At 55.2% G+C, this 22420-nt stretch overlaps 1 protein-coding gene across 2 annotated transcripts; it reads right to left on the reverse strand.

The window, feature by feature from the left end:
* Positions 1–8927: 8927 nt before the first annotated feature.
* On the reverse strand, positions 8928–14084 carry HOXC10 (homeobox C10). 2 transcript variants are annotated; one of them, XM_021686781.2, is made up of 2 exons: positions 13239–14084; positions 8928–10048 (listed from the first exon to the last, which is right to left on the reverse strand). In XM_021686781.2, exons 1-2 carry the CDS (start codon positions 13987–13989, stop codon positions 9771–9773), a joined length of 1029 nt encoding a protein of 342 aa, XP_021542456.1. In that variant the 5' UTR covers positions 13990–14084; the 3' UTR covers positions 8928–9770. The 2 variants fall into 2 exon arrangements, 1 of the variants encoding a protein (XP_021542456.1); XR_006540069.1 differs by lacking the exon at positions 8928–10048 and adding an exon at positions 10742–10788 and having other exon boundaries at positions 13239–13291.
* Positions 14085–22420: the final 8336 nt, after the last annotated feature.

Below are 22420 nucleotides of genomic sequence, written 5' to 3' on the forward strand. Positions count from 1 at the left end.
AGTCACTCCAGGACTCTGTCTGCAGAGAGCCAGGGTGAGAGCGGGCAAGGCGAGAGAGAGCGACCTCGGTCGTGGGCAAGTAGCTTGTTTTTACGTCCTTCAATAAAATTTTTATGAGGATCATTTGATTGTTCATAAATGTGTCTTTCATTAAATAAAATTGTAGGCTGTTTTTGGAACGGGAAAAAAAGCAACGGAGGGATGGGAGAAAGCAATTTCTTTGGGGTCGGACGCAGGAATTCTGGAGGGGGCAGTGTGATTGTGGGGAAGATCAGACAACTTTGATTCCTCCCCCCAATAAGTTTGTTGCTACCCTCTTCCTTGAATTTGGGGTTTGTCGCCCAGCCCTCTGCTTTCCATCAGACTGCCCCATGGTGGTTTAGTAAAGGTGGGCTTTTGGCAAGCAGGAAATTCTCAGTGTGGGTGCAAGAGAGGGGGGCAGGGAGGTTGGCTGGGGGGTAGCGAGAAGGGCAGGTGACATCCCCCAGAGACACGATGCACCCTAGGGAAGACAGAGTGAGTTTGAAGGAGGGGTGCAATTTCAGGGTCAGAAGAGGAGAGTCCCAGTTTGTGCTATGGGAAATAGGCAGGAGCTGAGGCTGAGACACAGGTTCTGAGGCAGCAGGGAAGGACAAGGATTCCCAGACAGGAGACGCCTGCCCTTCTTTCCCACTCCTGTCCCCAGGAGGGGACCAAACGCTGGGGGCCGGGGTGGAGGATGGTTTTCTCCTGCATCTCTGTCGACCTTTCTCCTCTGGGGTGGAGGAGGGCTAGAGAGAGGTGTCCCAGAGAGTGTAGCATGTGTGTTATGGGGGGGGGGAAGAAAGTTGGGGGGGAGGGTAGATCTGCAGCTCGCAGCACTGACCCCAGCTTTCCAAGTCCCCTCCCCAGTCCCTGCTCCTCCCCCTCTCCGGTTCTTTCCTTTTCGGTCTAGCGGGGCTGGGATTTCGACCCACGGGGGGTGTGTGAGAAGTGCCTGGCTGGGGACAGACAACCCGGGGCCTCAGCCTCCTCGCCCTCAGCTCTGATTGTCTTCCCCTCCCCCGGACTGGACTGGTGTGGGAAATCCAAATTACAGCAAGAAACAGAATATCTCTTTGGCCTTGAGGGAGTCGGGTTAGCTGTCAATCAAAAATTCTCCCTCACTAGTTCAAGGAAAAGACAGGAGGGAACGAGGCTTTCTCCAAATCCCCAGCACCGTCAGCACCTCCCCCAGCCCTGGCGGCTGGGGACCCTGCCCGGCTCTTGGGCGGCTGCTGGCAGCACTGAGCAGAGACGTGTAGCCTTCAGCGGGCCCGGGACCAGACAGAGACCTAGAGGACATCAGGGGACAGAGCCTGAGAGAGACTGAGCCTGAAACGTAACAACTGAAACACGGCGACAGGCCCAAGGAGAGGAAGGAAGGAGGGAAAGAGAGAAGAAAATGGAGGATTGAGATAAAAAAAAAAAAAAAAAGGAGAGGGGAGAATTAAAGGAAAGAGGGGGGGCCAGATGAAAAGAGATGGGAGAGCAGGGAGACGAAGGCGTGCAGAGAGCGAAAGGGAGGAAGGGCGGCGATAGGCAGGCAGGACGGGGCAGGGCGCAAGCTGGGAGCAGCCGTGGCATTGTGCAGTCCGCTGGCTTGCCGGGCCTTTGCCGCGGGACCGGCTCCGGGCGCGGCGGCCACTTCTGTCCGGACACAAAGGAGGAAGAGGCCTCCTCTCCTGCCCCTCCCGGGCGACCTGCTGGGGTGGGTACACTAGGCCTCTGGAGGATGTAGAACCCCATCTCAGCCCAGGCAGCCACCCAGGCGTCTGGGGACTGAGCCACGCTCTAGTCTAGGAGCAAAGAAGACATGATGAAGGAGAAGGTCTCACGCCCCGCTCCTCCTTTTGCGTCTTTGCCAGTCGACCGGGCCCATCTGCCCCAACCTCAGTTTTCCTAGAAGAAAGGCGCCCCTAAAGACCCTTTCCTATGGGTCTCTACCATTTGGGAGAGCCCCTCAGACATAGTGGCTATAAACAGATGCCCCTTTCTTCCTACGCCCCTTGGCCACTACCTTTTTTTCAACTCTTGAGCTGCCTGCCCACCCTGCTTGCCCACCCAGCAGAGGCAGCCGCAGCGGGGCAGCCCGGATCACCCGGCCCAGGCTCCCTGCTGCCATCAAATTCCCCGTGAAACTGAGGGGAGATTGTCGCCTTTGCCTGAGAGCGCGAACTCAGACCCTCCCCACTCAGGCCCAGACACAGCTGTGGATCAGGAAGCAGGCCTCGCCCACAGCCCCCTCCCCACGGATGCCCCGGTTTGCCTAGGCCTTGCCGAGAGCAGCAGTCCCGAGGAGGGGGACTGGAAGGGGCTGGGGGTCCCTGAGTTCCCCAGGCCGAGGTCCCTCGTGTTCCACAACTGCATGTGGGCTGTACCCGTCGTCTCTGCATTTGGAGGTGGGATGGCAGGTCAGGGCTCTGAAGCAGAACTTCAGGCTAGCCCCAAACCCCGGCCTGTGGATGTGGGGGCATCAATAAGGAGGGGCTTGTCTTTCCAGGCTCACCTACTCCTGCTGCATCTCCTCCCAGATTCTCAGACTCCCTGTCACCCCCCAGCACGCCCTCTAATTTTCCTCAGCACCGATGGGGCAAACCCGAGGGACTGGAGGACACAGGGAGTCCCTGTTGGCAGGGTGGGGGGATACCCCAGCTTTAGCTTGCAGCTCTGCATTCACTCTGGTTCTTAGAGCTTGCCTCCGACCCCAGAAGAATTCACTAGGCACAGGAGAGCCCCCTAAGGGGGAGGGGCACCCTTACTCCATCACCTCAGACCTGCACAGCTGCGACCACAACCAAGCTAGCACCATCATGCGAAGGACAGACAGACAGAGAGACAGACAGGTTAGAGTCATCCCCTCCCCTTGCCCTGCGCCTCCCTCTTAGTGATTTAAATTCCCTCCGGTTCAATCCACACCGTCAAGTTCGGATTAAATTTAAAACAGGCTTTTCCCGGTCCCCAGCCGCCGCAGGCAGGGAGCCCCACTCCCCGGGCTCGTCAGCACCCGCCCGCGCGGAGGAGGCCGTGCTCCATTTGCTTTCATTTTCCTTCTCCCCCTGAAATGGGCTCATTTCACCTCTCAGCTGCCCTCTCCCCCTCCCCGCCCCCTCCTCGGTTCCCCTCTACTTTCCCCCCTTCTCGCTCCTGATCCCTCTTTGTTGGGAAAAACACACCCACACACAACTCCTCCGAGCTAAGGCCTGCGCTGGAAGCAGAAACTGAATTCTCCTGGCCCGCCGCGAGGAGACCGCGTCCTGCCCCCACCCCAGGTGGGTATCCGGGATCCCTACACGCCAGGAGTCAGGGCCCTAAGCCCAGCAGGAGTGAAACCCCTAGGGCCTGTGAACGTGGCCCTCTCAACGCCACGGCCTGCATTCCCGCCGGCCCCCCGCCCTCCCGCCCCGCAGCAAACGGGGCTATTTCCGGCTCCCCCAACCCGGTCTGGTTTCCCAGCCTGGGGAGTGGCTGAGGGAGGAGCGGCCCCAGAACTGGGGGTGCTCTCTGCCTGAAGCCCCCATGGCTCGGGGCGCCTTGTTACCTGATCTTTGTGTGTGATGTGTGTGTGTCGCAAGGAAATTTGCAGTGACTTTGGAGCCCAGACTGAGGAAGCCGAGGTGGCGAAAGGAGAGACAATACGGGCCCGAAGTACAATTAAGGGGCCAGAGCCGCTAGTCTCTCCCCCGCCCTCCCTGCCAGACTAGGAGCTGTCTGGCCTCAAACCTCAGGGCAACCCGCGAACCTGGAGCCGGAAACTCAGCCCATGGCGGAGGGAACCAGAGGATCCGGCAACCAGAAAGCTGGAGGAAAGCTCCCTTCCAACTTGGGGGCGCAGCAGCCAGCCCCGCTGAGTTGCAGAGAATCCAATGAATGAAAGTGCACATTCCGACGAAATTTCCCGATTTTTTCAGCCTTTGGAAGGAGAGCCTAGGGTTTGGGACGTCTCAGACAGACAGACAGACAGGCAAACCGCGTCTCCGGAGGCAGACAGACTCACAACATGAGTGTGAGCCTAAAATCAAATACAGGTTCAACATTCCCGAGGCCTCTCTGCCAGGCCGGGCGGGCGCCGATCTCCCTACCTTCTCTCCCCTCCAGGGCGCTGGGCAGAGACCCGGAAGACTCGGTCCCTCTGGCTTGGTCCAATCCCGCCTCGGGAAGCGCCTTCGTTACCTGCTCCTCGGCTCCCCACGGCCACAGATGCAGGGCAGCCGCCTCCCGCCGGGGGAGGGAAGCCCCGGCCACCGCAGCCGCCGCTGCCCGCCCTCCTTCCCTCCCTCCCTCCCTCTTTCTCGCCCTCCCTCCCTCTCTCCCTCCCTCGCGCGCTGCCGCTCGCGGGGCCCTCCCGCGGGCAACCTGTTCTGGACCAAATCCAGGTATCTCCGAAAGAGAGAGAGAGAAAGAAAGGACCTCTTATGTGGGAAAGAAAGAAAGAAAGACCCTTAACCGCGTTTATTTTCCATGCTCTGACCACTGGCCGGCCTCTGTGCAGACGCCCAGGACCCGGCCCTGCAGCGGCAGAGGTGTGCGGGGCCTGCTGCCTCGCCCACGCGGACCGCCGCGCCCCGCGCCCCGCGCGCTCCACACTCCGGGCCGCCGCCCCCCGGCAGCCCAAACACCACACAGACCTCAAGGTCCTTCCTACAGACTCAACATCCGGTTGCCCGCCTCGCGGCTGGCCTCCGCCCCGGAGCCCGCTCTGCTCCGTCTGCGGCCAAAGTCCACACACAATCCACCTTGTCCGAGCCCTCGCGCCGGGTCGGACACCCCTCGTAGCCAAGGCGCCCGCCGGGCCACCCTCGGGCCGCGACCCTGCCCCGGACTGCAAACCCCCTCCCCTGCACGGGACCCACACAAAGCCCAGTGCCCACCCGCAGCCCCCAGGCCCCCGCCGCTGCTGCCCTTCACCTGTTCCCGAGAAAAGCTGTATCTCCGAGCCGAGGCAAGGCCGAGGGCCCGGGCGGAGGGTGCCGGGGAGCCGGGGAGCCGAGGTCCCCGGGAGGCCACAGAGGATCGGCCGGGCTAAGCCGGAGCCCCAGCAGCCCGCGAGTTATCTCAGAGACCAAGGCTTTCCTTGGCGAGCTCTTGCCTTTTCCTCCGTCTCCCGCAAGTCTTAAACACTCACACGCCGGGAGTTCAGCTCTATAAATCCTGCTCCTCTTTCCCATATCATAATTAAAAAAAAACAGTAGGGGAGGTTTTAACTTTTATTGCGATTTCTGGAGTTGGGCTGCGGAGCATATATTAAGTTTACGCTTATGCGCTCTCGGCGGGGAGGGTCCTTTAAGAAATAAAAATCCATCTTAATATCCGCAGACGAGAGATAATTTTTTCCCTCCTCTTCACGCTGTTTCTTCTGAAGACTCCCTTCCAGCGAAGCGAATAAATAATCACCATCGCTTTAGCCATAATCTATGGTCCCAGGGCCCCGGGGTGGACTCTGGCCACCAGACTGCCCCTCACCTTGGCCCGATGAGAACTCACCCCATTCCCCAGGATCTGGGAAGGGGGACACCCCAGACTCATGGCTCTGTGGCCACCCCCCCAGAAGCCCACCGACATTGAAACGGAAATGGGGGCAGAGAGAGACCCAAAGCGCAAAAGTCGTTCATTGGTGAATTTCGGCCCATCAGGGACACTCTCTCCAAGCCAGGCACTCCTGAACACCCCGCCCCTGCCTGGGACTCCCTTCACTCCAACTGGCCCTGTGATTCTGACAGCTTGAACACTCAGAGACTGCTAGGGGCTCCCAAACCAGGGGAGCCCCTGCCTGCCTCGCACCAGCTGGCCTTCCTCTCTGAAAACCTCCCTATTTCCCCGGGAGCCATAGAGAGATTTGAGCATTTCCCTTCAAGGGAAGAGATTATTTTCTCCCACAAAGGGCTGGGGGAGAGACAGAAAGACAGACTAACAAACTCAGCTAGGGAGAAGAAAGGCTCTATTCCCATTTTCTCCTCTAGCCTCCTTGGGGTCAAAAGAAATCTCTTTGTATAAGAGAGAGAGAAAAAAATACACAAAGTATGCTTGTAAAAATATACTGGGAATTTGAGAGAGTCTGGAGAAGACAGAGATAGAGTAACAGAGACCCACACTCATATACAAGGTTAGATACATCCCCCCAGCAGACCACTGTGAAAATATATAACTCTGTGTATATATTTTGTAACAGGGACATAATTTTGTTCCCCTGTCTCAAAGTTCATAATGCTTTAATAATCATAATAATTCCAAAGTAAGAGAACCAGGAGCCTGTCCTTCTCCTTTTGGCTTTCTCTTTCCCAGCCTCTCTGAGAACAGGGGTGTATCTCCCCATTCTCCCTGACCCCCTCCCATTTTTCTCTGCAGGCAGAGAAGCCTCTTCTCTCTAGCAACCAGGGTCAGAATTGAGGAACCAGGTGGGGAAAGGAGGGGGGAAGAAGCTTTGCAAAGTTTCACATTGCTCAGATTCTCCTTTACTCCATTATCCTCCCCTCCTCCCCCTGGCATCAGCCAACAACCTTCCCAACAAAATATGGTAATGGTGGGCGCTGGCAGCCTCCGTTCACCCAGACATCTCCACACAGCGCAAAGACAAGCAGCTGCCTGATAGCCAGAGACACAACAGGCCAAGGCGTATGGGCCACAGACAGCTACACAGAGACTAGAGCCAGGTTCCTGCCCTGAGGTTTCCCAGTAGGGTGTGTGTGGGTGGGTGGGGGGGTTCTACTTGGACTTGATGGCTTTCCTCTAACCTACTAATACCCTAAATATGCCCTTCTCATGGGGATGGAGCTATAGAAGGGGAAGGGGAGGTGGCTGAGCTGGTGCTCAGAGTTCCCCAACTCTTGGAACCCCCTCCCCCCCACAAGGCACTCCACTTGTCTAAGGGGAAGCTCCAGCCCCAGCCAACTGGAGGCAGGTTTTTGTCTTTGGAGGTTGGCAGGTGAGAAAAGCTAGCCCTTCCAGAGACTCCCTTCTCTTTCTGTGTTCTTCTCTCTCCTGATCCTGCCCCACCCTGCTGCCCAACTGAGCTGGCCCACTAGGCCACCTCTTACTCAAATTCCTCAATTTCCTTGGAATTGGCTAGACTTTCTTTGTCTGTCTCCATCAGCTGGGCCCAGGAAACAATAGCTGCAGGAAAAACTCCTCTCCCTCAGTCACAGGGATTGGGACAGGCTGAGGAGTGGACAGTATAAAGCGGGGCTCCCCAGACTTGTCCTGCGGCCCCAGTCACAGCTTGCCCTCCTCAGTCTGTACCCATTTTGCCCTATCTGGGAGGGGGCTGCGGGGCAGTCCCACTAGGGAGGGAAGGAGCGGGGTAGGTGGGTTGGGGCCCTCGACGAAAACCGACTGATGTAACTCAGGCAGTTTCTTGTTGCCGAGTTCAAAACTCAATCCCAACAACATGAAACTACCTAAGCCACAGATCAGCTGAGCGAGCAGGGCGGGAGATTCGGCTTTGCATCTATCGGGAGGAGAAGGGAAGGGGGTTGGGGAAGGAAGAAATTCAGCCCCGTCCCCCTTTCCGCCCCCACAACCTCCCTAAGGACTAGAGAGTAGACTTTGGGTGGCTGGGTGGGTAGGGGGTCTGACTGCCTCAACAGCGTCTGGTCTAAGCAAATTGCTCAGGGAAGCTCTGGTGAAATGGGACCTCCAGCTGCCAAACCCCCGCCCCGCCCCCAGCACCACAGTGGAGTTATTCCCCTGCCTCTGGCCCTGGCCCTGGGGGAAGCTGGAGTGTCCTTCCACTCTTGAGCTGGGTCCCCTGTCTTGTCCATCTGGCTCTCCTGCGCTCTCCTCCTGGATTCCCTCTGATCCTCTCCCTCTCTCAGCTCTGCTTTGCTTCCCTGCCTCTACGGGTGGCCGGGTGGCCGAACCAAGGAGTCTGTGCTTCAGACCCTCTTCCCATCAGGCCACTTGCCTGGCAAAGCCCCGCGGCCAGGGAGCGTGGGGACCGAGAGCCTGAATAAGGCTCAGATCCAAACCAGCAGAAAGCAGGAAACCTAAGCTTCAAGCTCTAGCCCTCTCAAGCCCACCCTCCCTCTTCTTCCCCCAACAGACGACCAGACTGAGCGACATCTAGATCCATGCGTCGGCCTCGAGGCGACCCTAAGTGCCCGCGCAGAGAAAGAAGCCAAAAACCACCGATTTACCCCTTTAACCTCCGAACCCCACGGCAGCGGGTCGGGGAGGGGAGGAGAAGGAGCTCCCGGCCACTGCCCTCCGCTGCGAGCGGCCACAAGGCAAGCCTGGGCTCTCAGCAGGCTCGGACACCCGAAACACCTTCCTCCCTGTTGTGCCCGCTGCCCGCCGGGCACCTGGGGATGCCGCTGGTCCCCACTCCGCCGCCAAGAGAAGAACAAGAAACCGCTTCTCTTACCTTGTCGCCGCCTCCTCCTCCTGCCTCCGCCCGGGCTTCTGCTGCTGCTGTCGAGGTGGGGGGGGTGGCTGAGCTCCTCGTCCCCCTCCGGCGTTTAAGTTTATTCCTCTCTTTGGATAGGTGGGGGGCTCTTGGGGTTCCCCCATCTGCAGTGGGGTGCGCCTGGCCCAGCACCCCAGGCAATCAGATCCGTCTGCTCCTCAAGATTGCAGTTTGCTCTCTGCCTCTTTCCCTCCTCCAGTCACCTTTAAATGCATCTTTTACTGCAGCACCACATTATATTTGCAGATCATAAAATCCACCTCTCGCGCGCACCAAGACCGTCCTGACATTACTGTTTTATGACCTTGACTTATTGTGGTCACCTGGATAATATTTAAATCAACGTTATGGTCTCTCACTTACATTAAACCCGCCAAGAGACATTCTAGAAAGGCTCTAGGAGATGAGTCGAACACAAAACACACACATCCACACACAGTCTCTTTTGGGGTGGGGGTGTTGCTAAAAAACACTTAAAAACAAAAAACCACCCATTTGAACATTACGATTCTGGAAATTTATTAGGATTTTCTTTTCCATTAAGGAAGCTACATGCAAAAGATACAACATACAGAATATCTTTAAATAACACAACTCCCAGACAGGGACAGGGCGATATTTAAAGGGGGAGGGGCAGTCTGTCTTTGCTTCACTATGTTCTATTTTTAATTTTTAAAATTTTTTGTATTCCTCTGGATGGAATTTCTGAGGTGTCAGTGGCGGGGGGGAATGTGTGGGGTCTTGGGAGGATGGGAGAAAAGCAGAAAGCGGTACAAATACGAGACTTCAAGCAGATTCTCAGAGCAACTGGGAGGTAAAGACACGGAGAGGGTTTGGTGGAGGCGCTGGGCGCTAGGACAAACACACAAACACTAGCTGAACTTTCCAAAACGTCTATTATCCTAAGGAGGAAATGCAGCAAGGAAGGAGCGATTCTGACTGTGCTCTGCGAGATTACAGACCCTCTCCGGTTGATTTTTTCCCCTCTTTTTCCCCCTATGATCGGGTGGATTCGACCTTAACTTTGCATGGAGGACAGGATGGTGTGTGTGAGTGCGTGGGTGAGTGAGGGGGTTGACACACACACCAGCCACACTCCCACCCTCATCTATGCGGGCACACCACACCCCACACCCCGGCACCCCATTTCTCATGCTTGAGGTGGATGCATCTTCGCAGCACGAACCATAGGTCCCTTGGAAGGAGAGTCTGAGGTCTTTGCCTTTTTTTGCAGGCGCGTTGCATTTATACTCAGGGAGGAAAAAAAAAATATACCACCAGGCACAAAGGGAGGAGGGGCGGGGAGAGGAAGGAGTGGGGAGAGAGGGGAGGGGGAGGGGAGGCCGCGCGCTCAGGTGAAATTAAAATTGGAGGTCAGTTCCCGGATCCGATTCTCTCGGTTCATTTTCTTGAGTTTCATTCTGCGATTTTGAAACCAGATTTTGACTTGTCTGTCTGTAAGGTTAATGGTCTTGCTAATCTCCAGGCGGCGCTCTCGCGTCAAATACATATTGAACAGAAATTCTTTCTCCAATTCCAGCGTCTGGTGTTTAGTATAGGGGCACCTCTTCTTCCTTCCGCTCTTTGCTGTCAGCCAATTTCCTGTGGTGTTTTCTGCCTTTATCTCCTCTGTTAAAAATAACATTATTTACATAAGTATCCCTCGAAGAGGCAAACCCTCACAGCATGCTGCAGCCTTGGCTGGCCTGCTGTGGGGGCAGCTCAGGGAGCACAGGGGAGCTGTTCTCACCCCACAGGCCTGGCTGGTGGGGTCCTCTTGGGCTCAGGGCTCTTAGAATTTCTTTGGGGTCTAGACTTACATGGGGAAAGACAGAAAGCTCTTGCCTCCAAAGCATTTATTAATTAAATGACCCAAATCCACCTTGACCTAGCAGATTCTGAGTACTCCCACTCTCCCTCAGCTTCCTGACCCTGGCGGGCGCTCTCAACCTCACCAGGCCCTCCCTCCTCTCTGTTCCATTCCAGTTCTGGAAAAATCCAACTAGAAGGAAAAGCGCTTCCCAGGCCCCAGACCGGGTTGCAGAGTGCACCCTGCTGCCTAGAGCAATTCCCAGAGAGCTTTGACCCCTTTCAACGCAGTGGAGGGACAGAGGGACGTCGCCTTAGTCCCTATGGCCAGAGGCCATTGCAGTTGTCCCTGTACCAGACCCCCAGCCCTTGTTCCCACCTGAAGTGCCACAGAGCAACTCTGCCCCTTTCAATCTCCCGTTGCCAGTTCTTCCTCTCCTGGCCATTTCCCCCAGGTGTGAGTGGCTGAAGCCGGGTTGCTTGTGAAGGCAGCGGAGGTCAGGGGCAACAGCTCTGGGGCATGCTGAGGGGTCCTCAGACAACTGCCCTAGCCATAGGACCTAAGGTCAAGGGAGAGAGATATCCTGAGGAAATGCAGCCTCCTGGAAATCTCCATCTAGTCTCTATAGATATGAATGCCTGTATGTACATGTATATTCCTGTACAGATACACACTCCTACACAAATGTACACACACACATCTGTACACATGTGTCTATTGATAGAAGGAGATGCTATAGATTTAGTGTGTATTTCCCATTATGTTATTGACAGCTTCTCTCCCTGGTACACATTCTTGCTGAAATGGACCAGCCTTGCTCCTCAAGCAGCAGGAGAACCCTTGGCCATCCTTTCTACGAAAAAAAAAACCCAGAGTCCAGAGACCCAAGAAGGGCACCCTGCAAAGGTGGCTGCTGGTGGCTCTATACTCTATCTCCCGCCTTTGCCAAAAGGAACTGCCAGACTCCTGGATCTCATCTTGATGGGGAGTGAGGCAGGGGCCCTAGGGGAACCAAGAGGCACCAGGAAAAAAAAAAAAAAAAGGCAAAGTTGAGGCTGTAGTTTAAGGCATCTGAATGTTCTTACTTCTGCTCCCGCCTCTGCACCTGCAGCCTCTTGCCAAATTGTTTAAAGGTTCTCATTTTCTCATTGGGGTTGTTGGGTTTTGGGGGAAGGGAGAAATTACAAATTGGGAAGTCTGGCCAAAAGCCCTCTTGCCTCTGGCCTGGTGGAGACACCATATGGGGGGGGAGTGGAGGCAAGAAGGGCACAGGCAAAGTGCAGACCGAGAGGGATTAGTTGGGGTGGAAGGGCTTAGGTTGTTGTGGGGAGGGCAGGGGAGAAAGGGGAGCCTACCGGAATGGGGGCAGTTCGAGTTGGGAGGTAGGCTTGTTAACCTTGACTTTGCTTTTGGTGGGGCTAGGACGCAGCTTTTCCTACCCTAGAATTCTTTCCCAACAAAGCTCAGGGTCTGGGGAGAGGGCACAAAACTAAGCTTTCCTGCTGCACATGTGTCACAGGGAAGCTTCGTGGGTGTGGGTAGCTCACTCCCTCCCTCAGCCTCATGAACACACCCGTGCTCATCTTCTGGCTGGGCTCTCTATGGGCTGATTTGCCAAGGCCACCTTTGCAAAGGAGACCCAAGAGAGCAAGGCTCTGCCCTTGCCCGCCAAAACAGTGCATGTGTGTGTGTGTGTGTGTGTGTGTGTGTGTGTGAGCGGGCATGCGTGAGTGTGCGCGAAGCATGCGAGAGGCGTGTGTGTGTGACACAGGTCGCCGCCAGGCACGCGTGTGCGCCGCATCCATATACAAAGCGCCACAAGATCCAGGCCACCCCCAGTCTGCTCAGCCCTCAGGATCTCATCTGCCTCTACATCCAAGGAGCCCCACTTATATACAGCCTCCAGTAGTCAGTGCCATGGGAAACAGGTTTATTCCTCTCCTCCCAGTTGGGCCTTTCTGGATGCTTTTTGCTCCAACTTTTCAGGGAAAGTCGGTCCCCTCAGGCTCCCTCCACTGCTCCCGTTTCCTCCACATTCTTTCTCCAGGAGTCAGAGAAAGGTCCTGGAGGCCCCCAGTTCCTGCCACAGAAATGAATCTTGAACCCTGAGCTTGAACTCTGGCTAGGCTTTCTCTTCCCAGGCAAAATCACAATGAAATCCAACTAAAGCAACACTCCCTTTCAGCAGAAAACCGCTTGCCACGCACACAGAAATTTCCCAACCACTCATTTGTAAGCTGCTTTGGGAAAAGAACGAAAAAATATTTTTTTAATTTAACTAGAAAAAGAAAAAGAAGAAGAAATTTAACAGGGGAGACAAGAAACTTACAACATTCCAAATGCCCTGTTCCAACGCCGACCCCAAGCCAGGCGTCTGGGGGAGGGAGGGACGTGGCAGGCAGCCCATCACCTCCACCTCTTTCCACCCCAGCCCCCGCTGCCCGAGGCCCCCCGGCCGAGCCCAAACCGCAGGAGCCCACACCACACACGCAAATCAGACCCACAAACAACAAATCGCGCTTCGAAGGAAACAATTTTCTACTGGGAAAACGCAGTAAAGAGAAATCCCCCTTCTCCCAAGCCTTCCCTAGTCCCTGGTCCAAGATCGCCATTTTAAGCTTTTTGCAAGCTTCTGACCCGAACGAGGGACATCAGCTCCCCAAGTCACCACCATAGAGCAAGCAAACCAAAGCCAGCAAGCGCCCGGGAGCCGTCATCAGCCCTGGGCAGCAGCAGGCGCCCGCAGGCTGCCCGCGGTGCGCACCGCTCCCGGGTCTCGGCGCCCACGGCCGCTGCCGGCCCGGCCCCTCCACTCTGCCGCTTACCTTCCTTAGCCAAATGACGCGCCACCAGCCTGGCGCTCAGCAGACACGAGTCGCAAGCAGGGATCGCATTCCCTGGACTGTCCAGGGCCTCCTCGGCCCAAACCTCCCCGCTGCCCCAGCCCCGGCCACGCAGACCAAGTGTCCGAGCGTCCCAGCCGGGCCGCCGCGGCCCAGGCAGCCTTACCTTTCGCTTCGTTATCCGAGGTGTCTGGGCTGGAGTCCGCGGTTTTGGCCCGCTCCTTTTCTCTCTCCAAGGGGCTGCCTTTTGGGCCCGCCAGGCTCTGCTCGGTCTTGATCTCACTGGGGCTAGGGGTCTGGCTGTCGGACTTGGGGGTCTCAGGGAAACTCACTTTGCCCCCGAGCTGGGGCGACTCCAGATGTTCGGCGCGCGGGTTGAGACCGGCCCGCTGCTCAAAAGGGGCTTCGAAGTCGTTGGCCCCGGCACAGTGGGGCGGCTTGTCCAGCGCGGAGTAGCTCGGGCTGGCGCGGTAGTAGCTGGGCACGGGCACCTCATGCTCCCCGAGGCAGGACTCCTGCAGGGGGTGGGAGTAGAGAGCTGCCTCGGGGCCACTTTTGGCCCGCTTCTCTGCGCTGTACATGCAGCAGACATTCTCCTCCTTGACACTAGGTGGGTAGGAGCAGGAGGACAGCGGCCTGCCAACAGGTTGTTCCAGGCGGTAGGTGGCTTTGGGGTCGCCCCAGGAGTCCAGCTGCGAGAGGTAGGACGGGTAGGTGTTGAGGGCGAGGTTGGGACTGTTGCCCTCGTCCCTCTTGGAGAGCGAGGGCGCGAGCCCGCAGCCCCTCATCACCCCGCAGTTGAAGTCACTCCCAGATTGCATATACATGCCTGCGCTCCGGCTATAGCGCTCTCCTCCGCCCGGCGCAGCCAAGGGCTCAGCGTACGAGTTCGGAGTTACATTGCGAGGGCATGTCATTTTCAGAGAGAGGGGTTTTTAAGGAGCAATACTACAGCGGAGGAGCTGACATCTTTTTTTTTCCCCATCCGGGAGGGGGGGCGGTTGGAGGGGCGGGAGGGAAAAGAAGGGAGGGGGGGAAATATCAGCTCCATAATTATCCGCGCATTCGGTCCTCACCATGTGACGGCTAGACCAATGGGATTTGAAAATGGCCTTGATGATTCAGACGGCCGTGACGTCAGCGGGGTCAAGTTGTCGGCAGGCGGAGCGCGCAGCGTGGAGTAACAGCGCCACCTAGCAGCCGCCTCGGGGTAGGGGCGCCGGAACCCTTCCCCGCGAACAAAGGAAGCGCCCCCGGGGCGGCAGGGGCAGGAGAGGGGTGGAGGAGGGTGGGGGGGGTTCTAGGGAGAATGGGGTTTGTTTATCCGGGAACCAGACTGTAACTGTTGGGGAGAGTGGGGCGGAGAGGGGGACATGCCGGAGAGAGGGAGAGAGCAAGGCAACTCGGGGCTCAAAACAGTCAAATTCAAATTAAAAGGTCAAGACACGATTCAGGTACTTCTTCCCTTCTCTTTTACCTCTTCTTTTCCTCTCCTTGGCCCTCGCCCCCGCTTCTTCCCTTGGGATGGGTGTGGGGTGAGGTTCGGAGGGTGGGGAGGGCTCCAGTGGGCAGAGAAAGGGAGGAAAAAGTTAAGGAATCCCAAACAGAACTAAACTTTCTGCTCTCCTGCGTCCGGGTTCGCCGGGCTTGGCCTGGGAGCTCAGTTCGGGGACCTCCCTTCATGGAAGCTGGTTGAGTTACAAGTTCCCTGTGGGGGTTGAGGGGGGAATCCCCAGGGTCTGGAATGGACGAGGGAGGGGGTCACGATCACTTCAGGGCTGCTCCAGGAGGTTAAAGGAGGTTTCCAGTGGATCTAGGGGTCGAGGAAGGAGGAAGCCAGAGACCAGAGGCGCCGGCTCCCCGACCCGGGAATGCAGTCTGGGCCTGGCAGTGGGCGGCTCCTGGGTCACCATCTCAGGGGCTTGGAAGGCTTTGGCCTTGGAGTCGGTTCGGCTTTTTTGCTCCAGGCCTTGGCGGCCCTTGCTTTCCAATTGACCTTGCCCCCACTAAAACAGGGAATGTTCCCAGAGAGGAAGAGGGAACCTGCAGGGCCTCCGCTGGTTTGTGGGAGTCACGTATCACACGGGAAACTAGGACACCAGATGTGACAAAATCCGACCCGGAGCAGTGTCCTTTATAGAGCGAATGAGCTGGGGAGCATTTGTGAATGGAGAAGAGGAACAAGCGTGTTTGTGTGGTTTTTATTTTTTAAAAAAAAAAAGAAAAACGAGAAATAAGGGACAAGGTATGTTTTAAATAGTTCTTTCCGTTTCTCCATCTCCTTTCTCCCAAAGCGAACTAAACTCTCCACCCCTTCCTCAGGAAACGGAATCTGGAAAATAACTTGTCTTTCCGGTCGCCCCGCATTTTCCCATGGACGAAGCCTCGGGTTTCAATTTTCCAAAGGGCTGGAGCCTGGCCAGAAAAGGACCGGTGCTCCGGGCACCCTGGCGTGGAGGAGTGTGGAGGCTGGATTGCTTCTAGAGAGGCCCAAGCCCGCGGCTGCTAGAAAAGGATTTCGGAAGGAAATCCACGGAACTCCCTCATCCAGGGGGCAAGAGATGAGGCACGGGGGTCCGTGGGCCCTGGGAACACTGGCAGAAAATGTGTAATGTGTGACTCGCTTGCAGGGCCAGCCAGGGGAGATTAGAAATGGTTTTGTGTTTTCATTTGCAGGGGTCACCGTGGGCTCGGCACAGGGGTTGGCCGGGGCAAGGGTAGGCTGTTTAGGCCCCAGACAAGACTTGGGACAGCTCGGGCAGCCGTCAATCCAGGGAGCCATTTGTCCCACCTCCCACCCCGCGGGAAACGGCAGAGACTTTATGGCCACTCTGTTTGTATTATCTGCATAAGTCTTTCCCCACCAGTTTGATCGAAACTGTTCGCTTTTACGAGGACCCAACGAAAATTCCCCGTCATATTTATCAGCCGGGGATAAAAATTTAGTATGGGAACTGATATTTCCTCATTTATGGGGCGATGAAATTAAAGACCAAAGCAATTGAGAATTATATGGCTTTGGGGGGTTCCCTCCCCCCTCTTTCACATCTCCTTTATTTTCCCACCTGGTGTTCCTTTCCGTGGAGTTTGGCATCCCAGTCCCCTGCCCTTGCCCCCTGTTTGGGGGTCTGCTGGGCCCTCCCTTCCACACCCAGGTACCGCTTGGTCAACCCTAGCTTTTCCTGACTTTTCTCTCGGTGTTAGCAGCTGGCGGCCGGGCCAGGGCTCCTGGAGCCTCTGCCGGGCCAGGCTGGGATCTGGCTGGGGGGGGTGGAAGATTGCCAAGAGTCTCCTCACAGGGGAAGGATCTGAGCCTAGCCTGGGAGGGGGCGAGGGCGGTGGCGGAGGGTGAAAAAGACAAACTCCAGATTACCTCTCAAAAAACAGCAAGCCCCAAGACTTAAGCTGGAGAACCAACAGGAGAGGAGCAGAGTCCCTCCGCCTCAGGACTTGTCTCTCCTTACCAGCCCGACCCCCATCCCAAACTCACTCCTTACCTCAGTTCTGGGAGGGGTTGGAGCGGCTTCAGAATTCTTGCCATTATTAATGGAAATAATCCCCCCGGGAGAAGGAGCCTCCCGCCTGGGCTCTCACCTCCTCACAAGAACGAATAGTGTTTAAAGTTGAAATAATTAGAAGTATGATAAACACGGCCCATTAATGAAAAAAGAAATCAAATTCATCAGCCTAAGTGGGACCCCCGGTGGGACAAATGTTTGCTTCTAATTACGCAGGATAAACGCAAACCCGGAGCTGTTAAACCAGACCCCGAGCGGAGAGCGGACGCAGACTTGAATAACTTGGGTTTTTGCAGACTTTGGGATTCCACCACAGTGGAGGCGAAAGAGAGGAAGACGTGAGGGTGAGGACAGGGGGCAAGGGGAGCATTTGAGCGGGTCCAGGAAAGTACAGTCGGATGTGGGTCCCAGCCCTGCCCCCTTGGGCTCGGTCTTTCCCGAGGCCACGAGCAAAGGCCGTTTCCATCCTATTGTCCCGGCCTGGCGTTCAAAGGCACTCGGGCTGCCACGGCCATTCCGCCTGCTGCCGCTGCCAGGCACCCACCGGTCCTACCCCACAGAGCCAAGACCCTCAGGCCCGCGCCCCTGAGGAACTGGGTTGGGGTCAAGAGAAGTCTGTATGGCTACACTCAGCCTGTTAAAACATTTTCCCAACTTTCTGGGAGTGCTGAGAGACCTGTGCTTATGCCTGGCTCCGGGGGTCCCCTTCTTGCCTCAACTTGGGGCTGTGAAAATCCAGGGGTGGCAGGCCAGAACAGGGCTCAGCCTGCACCTACATCTTGACCAATCCCACCCACCCCAAGTGTCCTGGCACTCTTCCTGCTACCCCAAACCTGGAAGGACAGCAGAGACGGGGGACTGGGCCTCCTGCTGCCTGTAGAACTGTGAGCCAGAGAGCGGAGGTGGGTGCCCCTTGCTCGCTTCTTGCATATTCCAGGAAGATCTCTTGCATATTCCAGGAAGATCGGTGGTTCCAGAGGGCAGGCCGAGGGCTGGGGCACTAGGGGTCCCCATGTGAAAACAGAAGAAGGAAAATATAGTGCTCAACGAATAGAAAGGAACCACGGCTGTTTCCCTGGTGCCAGCCCTCAACGTGCCCCCAGAAACACCCCGAGTTTTCCAAGGAAAGTGAGAGTTTCCCCAACAGGTTAAAGAAATCGTCTGGGAAATTCCAAAGGTGGAGTGAAAAAAAGGAAGAGCGTCTTTCCCTTTGGGGTAAAATAATAAAATAAAATAATAGTAAAGTTGGTGTATTGAAATCTATCTCTTCAAGTGAAATGGAAAATAAAATCACACCAGCGGGGAAAGTTGCAGGCGTTTTTCCTCTTGTTTTGGAGGCCCAGAAAAATTATTCTCAACCCAAAACTTGAAGGAAAATTTTGCTTTTCTCCTTCACTAACACCGGGCTGTGCCCGGACTGAGTTGGGAGCAGGGAAATACCAGGCAAACTGCAGAATGCTCAGAAGCCCAAGAGAGAGATTTTCAGACAGGTACAAGAGAGACATGGGAGACCCAGGACCCTTGGAGGGCCTCTGGTCTACTCCGGATCTCGCAGCCTCCCTGGAAGCCCCGCCATCAGAGTCCCTCTCACATCTGGACGCTGTACACATTTGCCCCTAGATGCTACGGAATTTACCGTTTCCGTACTTGTCTAACTTGCGCTTCATTGTGCGCATACAGCCACAAATATTCACCTTTACCTAAGAGACGTGCTCCCCACGATCCCCGCATCCTGAAGTCTGATAAACCTGCGCCAGCCCAACTCCATTCTTGCCCCGCCGAAGGGCGGCCAGTTATTTAACTTTGCCTCCTGAATTGAAACCAGACAGCAAACACTTCGGAAAGAAGCTCTGAGAGAAGGAAACAGATGGGAGGATGTCTTGGTGGGGGGAAGCCTGGCCCCCCACTTTAGTGATTTGCTCCCAAGTTGCCCCAGTAGATTGGGTTTCCAGTGGGGAGTCAGGGCTGTGGTTGGGCTGGCTGGCTTCGGAGAAAACCCCCGCTCCTCCCTTACCGGCTAAATGCCTTTTCGAAGATCCATTTTGCATCTTTTTTCCCTCTTTCTCTCTTTCTTTTTTCTCTCTCTCTCTCTTCCTTCCTTCCTTTTTTTTCTTCATCCTTCTTTCTCTTTATTTGCTTCTTTCTCTTTCTCTTTCCTTCTCTCTTTTCCTGCAGTTCATTTTTCCCTTCATTTTTCCCCCTGATCTTTTCTCTTTTTTAATTCATGGTTTTCTTCATTTCCTTCTTCCTTTTTTCTTTAGGACACAATTTATTCTTGACTCTTTTCTTTCCTCCTCACTGCTTTTCTTCCCCCTTGACTTTCGGTCCCCCCTAGCCTTTCTTGTTTTTCTCTCTTGTGCAGAGCTCAGGGAGGAGAAAGCCCCAGGCTCGGGTGCATCTCTCTGCAGCCTCACTGCTCAGGCTTGGAGTTGACCTTCTCCGGCCTTCAGCCTTAATAACTCGGCTCCTCACAAGGCGAAGTGTAGGCCTGCAGTGGCCGGCGGCCAGGCCTCAGCAGTTGCCATCAGAGGGAAGGAAAACCTGGCGCGGGGGCACATTCCTACCGGCCCCGATGGCTCCCTGAGGCATCCGGTCCCAGGGCTCAGGTACCTTCAGTCCCATTACCTCCAAGGAGGCTTGTCCCCCAGGCCTGTCTTTGGAGAAGTTGCTCCATCTTTGTCCTGACCTCCAGAGCTGAACATTAAAATAGGCTCAATTTGAGCCAAAGTGGCATCCCCAAGGCTGGAGTCAGGGGGAATGAAGGAGTGGGGGCTCTGTCAGTCCCAGATGAGCGTCAAGATCTGAGGGGGTCACCCGTGGGCTTAGCAACGCAAAGCCATGTCCCCACATGGGCACCTTTGTTCTCTGTGCTTCCGGACTACAGTCTTGCAGTCCTCTGGAACCTCTGGGCAGGAATTTCTTGGCGTTTTGAATTCTGTCTTTCTTCAAACCCACTGTGGACTTTGCAAGAAATAGGGATGCAAGACTGTGTGTGTAGACTCTCTCAAATTGGCGGTCTGAGTCAAGGTTATGGGTCTCTACTTTGTGTGGTGGGTTGAGGGAGTGTTTGGTGTGTGTGTGTGTGTGTGTGTGTGTGTAGAAAGAGAGAGAGAGAGAGAGAATGATGCCTGCAGGAGAACAAGAGGGAGTGATGGGGAAGGTCTGGTCCTGCTGACATTGCCCAACTTTGGGGGTCTGCAAGGGTATGTCTCAAGAACAGAGTGGCCAGGACTCTCTTGCAGGCCTGTAGCCTCTGTGAGCTGGTAGACCCCAAAGCTTGCTCCAAGGTGGGCCTCAGGAAAAGACTGACTACAGCCTTCAGCCTGTTTTGCCTTAGGCAGAGAGAGGCAGCTTCAGATGCCACCACCTCCCCCACCAGGGCCCCAGAACCTCTCTCCCCACAACCTCCTAAAGATCCTGAGCTTTCATTCCATGGCAAGACCAAAACTTAAAGTTTTTTTAGAAAGGAGGAGGAATCTTGTAAAACTTTTATGCCAAACAAAGTTATAAAAACTTCCCGGGCATTGCCTTTTCCAAAGGTTTATATGAATAATAAAGAGTGTAGTCGCGTGCACAGGGTTCTGGCGGGCTCTGAGCAGGAAGGGTTCAGCAAACAGTATTATCCAGCCCTGGGGCACCAGGAAACCCCAGGGACTGCCCCCTTGAGGGAATATTGGCCCAGAAACGAATTGCCCTACAGATTCCTGAGAGGGGGCGGGGAAAGGGAAGAGGTGGCGCCCTTGACTTCTTGAAGTTCAAAGTTCTTCTTTGCTCGGGTGAGAAAATCCCCCTCTGCCTTCAGCCCACTCGAGAAATTAGCCCCAGGTAGTTTTTCTCCCTCTGGTTGAGAACAGGCTCTAGGTATCCCCATGTCTGTGCACCTTTCAGACACCTGGTCTGTAACTTTCTTGCTTTCCCAAAGCAGAGCTGCCCACCCTCTGCATCTGGGACATCTAAAACCTGTGGGCTTGCTCTCAGAAGCGCCTGTGTGCGCTTACTTCTAAGGGGCCCTTGTATCCCCATTCCTCAGCAACCCAGGGGTCTAAGGGACAAAGAAACCCCAAACACAAGGCTGGCCCCAAGCCGTTTCTCTTTTCAAGTCTCCAAGGTTCTCCCTGAACCCCTAAAGCCCATAGTGAGAGGGGGAGGGGCCCAGAGTGCTCTCTCTCAGCCCACACCACTTAATACCCTTGTAAACTCCCACGTGCGCTATAAACTTGGATTTTTACAACCAACATTCCTCCTTAGCTCCGAGAAACTTTGAACTCGGCCTCGGGTTTATTTACTGGGGGGGGGGAGGGGGTTGGGGAGCTGGGAGCTGAGAAAAGCTGGAGGAGAAGAGGGGGAAAATGTGGGGCAAGAGGGTAATGGCGTGGGGGTCTGGGGTGTGTTGGGGGAGCCAAGACTATCCACTGTGGGTTTGTTTACTGTTTAGAGCGGAAGCATTTTCTAACACAGGCCAGACTGGGTCGTTAAGGGCGAAATGAAACTGGGTTTAGAGGCATGGGGGGTGCTTTATGGCGGCGTCTAGACGAAGCTCTTTTGTTCCAGGGCAGCGCCTTGGCTGGAGGGGATTACCCAGAGAGGCTGAGCCCAGAGTGCAAGGGGGGTTGGACATCCCAGGGGCCAGAAGATGGGTTTGTTTGGGGGGGACAGAGACCCCTTTTTTCTCTTTTTAGAGGGTCGCCAAGGACGGGCAGGTTCCTGGGCCTGGGTCATAGAAGCCTTTGTTTTTCTTTCACTATGACCCCCTGCCTTCCGAAATCCCTTCTGGGGCCAGGGATCTTTTCTGGCCTGCATATTGCAGGGCAAGTGATAGCTGTGGGTTTTAGATATTTTTCTCCAAAATCCAAATCCATTTGGAGATTAACGTTTTGCTCTAAAAACAGGTTTGCTTAATAGAGTTATCCCCATCTTATTTTATAGGAAACATGGCCAGCATGCCAATATTCCTTGATATGACTAGGGGATAAATATCATACCGAGAGAGGTCTTGCGTGTGCACACACACGCGCACACACACACACAGCGCCCTCAGCTGCGTTCTTGCTGACACTGATAAACACTGCCAGTGCTTACACACCCCAGAGGCCACAAGCCCTAGATGTGCATGGGGCCAGGTTTACTCCATAGCACAGGCCGAAAACATACATATAAGATTCCTTCCCGTGTGCACAGAGGCACACCAACTTAAAATACTTGTGTGGGAGCACATAAGGGAATTGTGGGGCTCTATATACACCTTAGCTTTCAGATTTTGTCTCAAGACTCACATTTACGAATTACAGATTCAGATAGCTGAGCTGCATGGATCCCTGTCATCAAAAACAACGCCGGAGCCTGGATGTGATTGCCCATTATCGGGGTGCTTTTGTCTGTCATTCCACAGAATCGTATTGACAAAAACATTTTCTTTGAATTATATAAGAACAGTTCCAAAGAGAGGGAAAAGATGAGAGAAACCGGTTCCAAATCTTTGCCCCTAAATAACGAATTTGGAACAGAGACTGCCAGAGGGCCCTCGCTGAAAGCACTTGAAAAGACTATGGTTATCTTTTTACAGAAAACAAAACAAAGAACTCATGCAGCAAATATAGATGGGTATGGCGAATGTCCCCAAGGGTCACCCAGTTACCCAGTGCCCCACCGCATGCCAACCCCTTACAAAACGAATCTCTGGGGCTTTCTACTCTGGGAGACTCAATGTACAAACATCAGGGTGGCCCCAGTCTAGCGTCTTGTTGTGTCTGGAGGAACCTGGCCATTTGTGCTTGAGGGGAAGGGGCCCAGCCCCACCTTCCCACCCTCAGGGGCCAGCCTCGGTGAGGAA

The sequence above is a fragment of the Neomonachus schauinslandi genome, chromosome 5, assembly GCF_002201575.2.
Source record: "Neomonachus schauinslandi chromosome 5, ASM220157v2, whole genome shotgun sequence".
Lineage (NCBI taxonomy): Eukaryota > Metazoa > Chordata > Mammalia > Carnivora > Phocidae > Neomonachus > Neomonachus schauinslandi.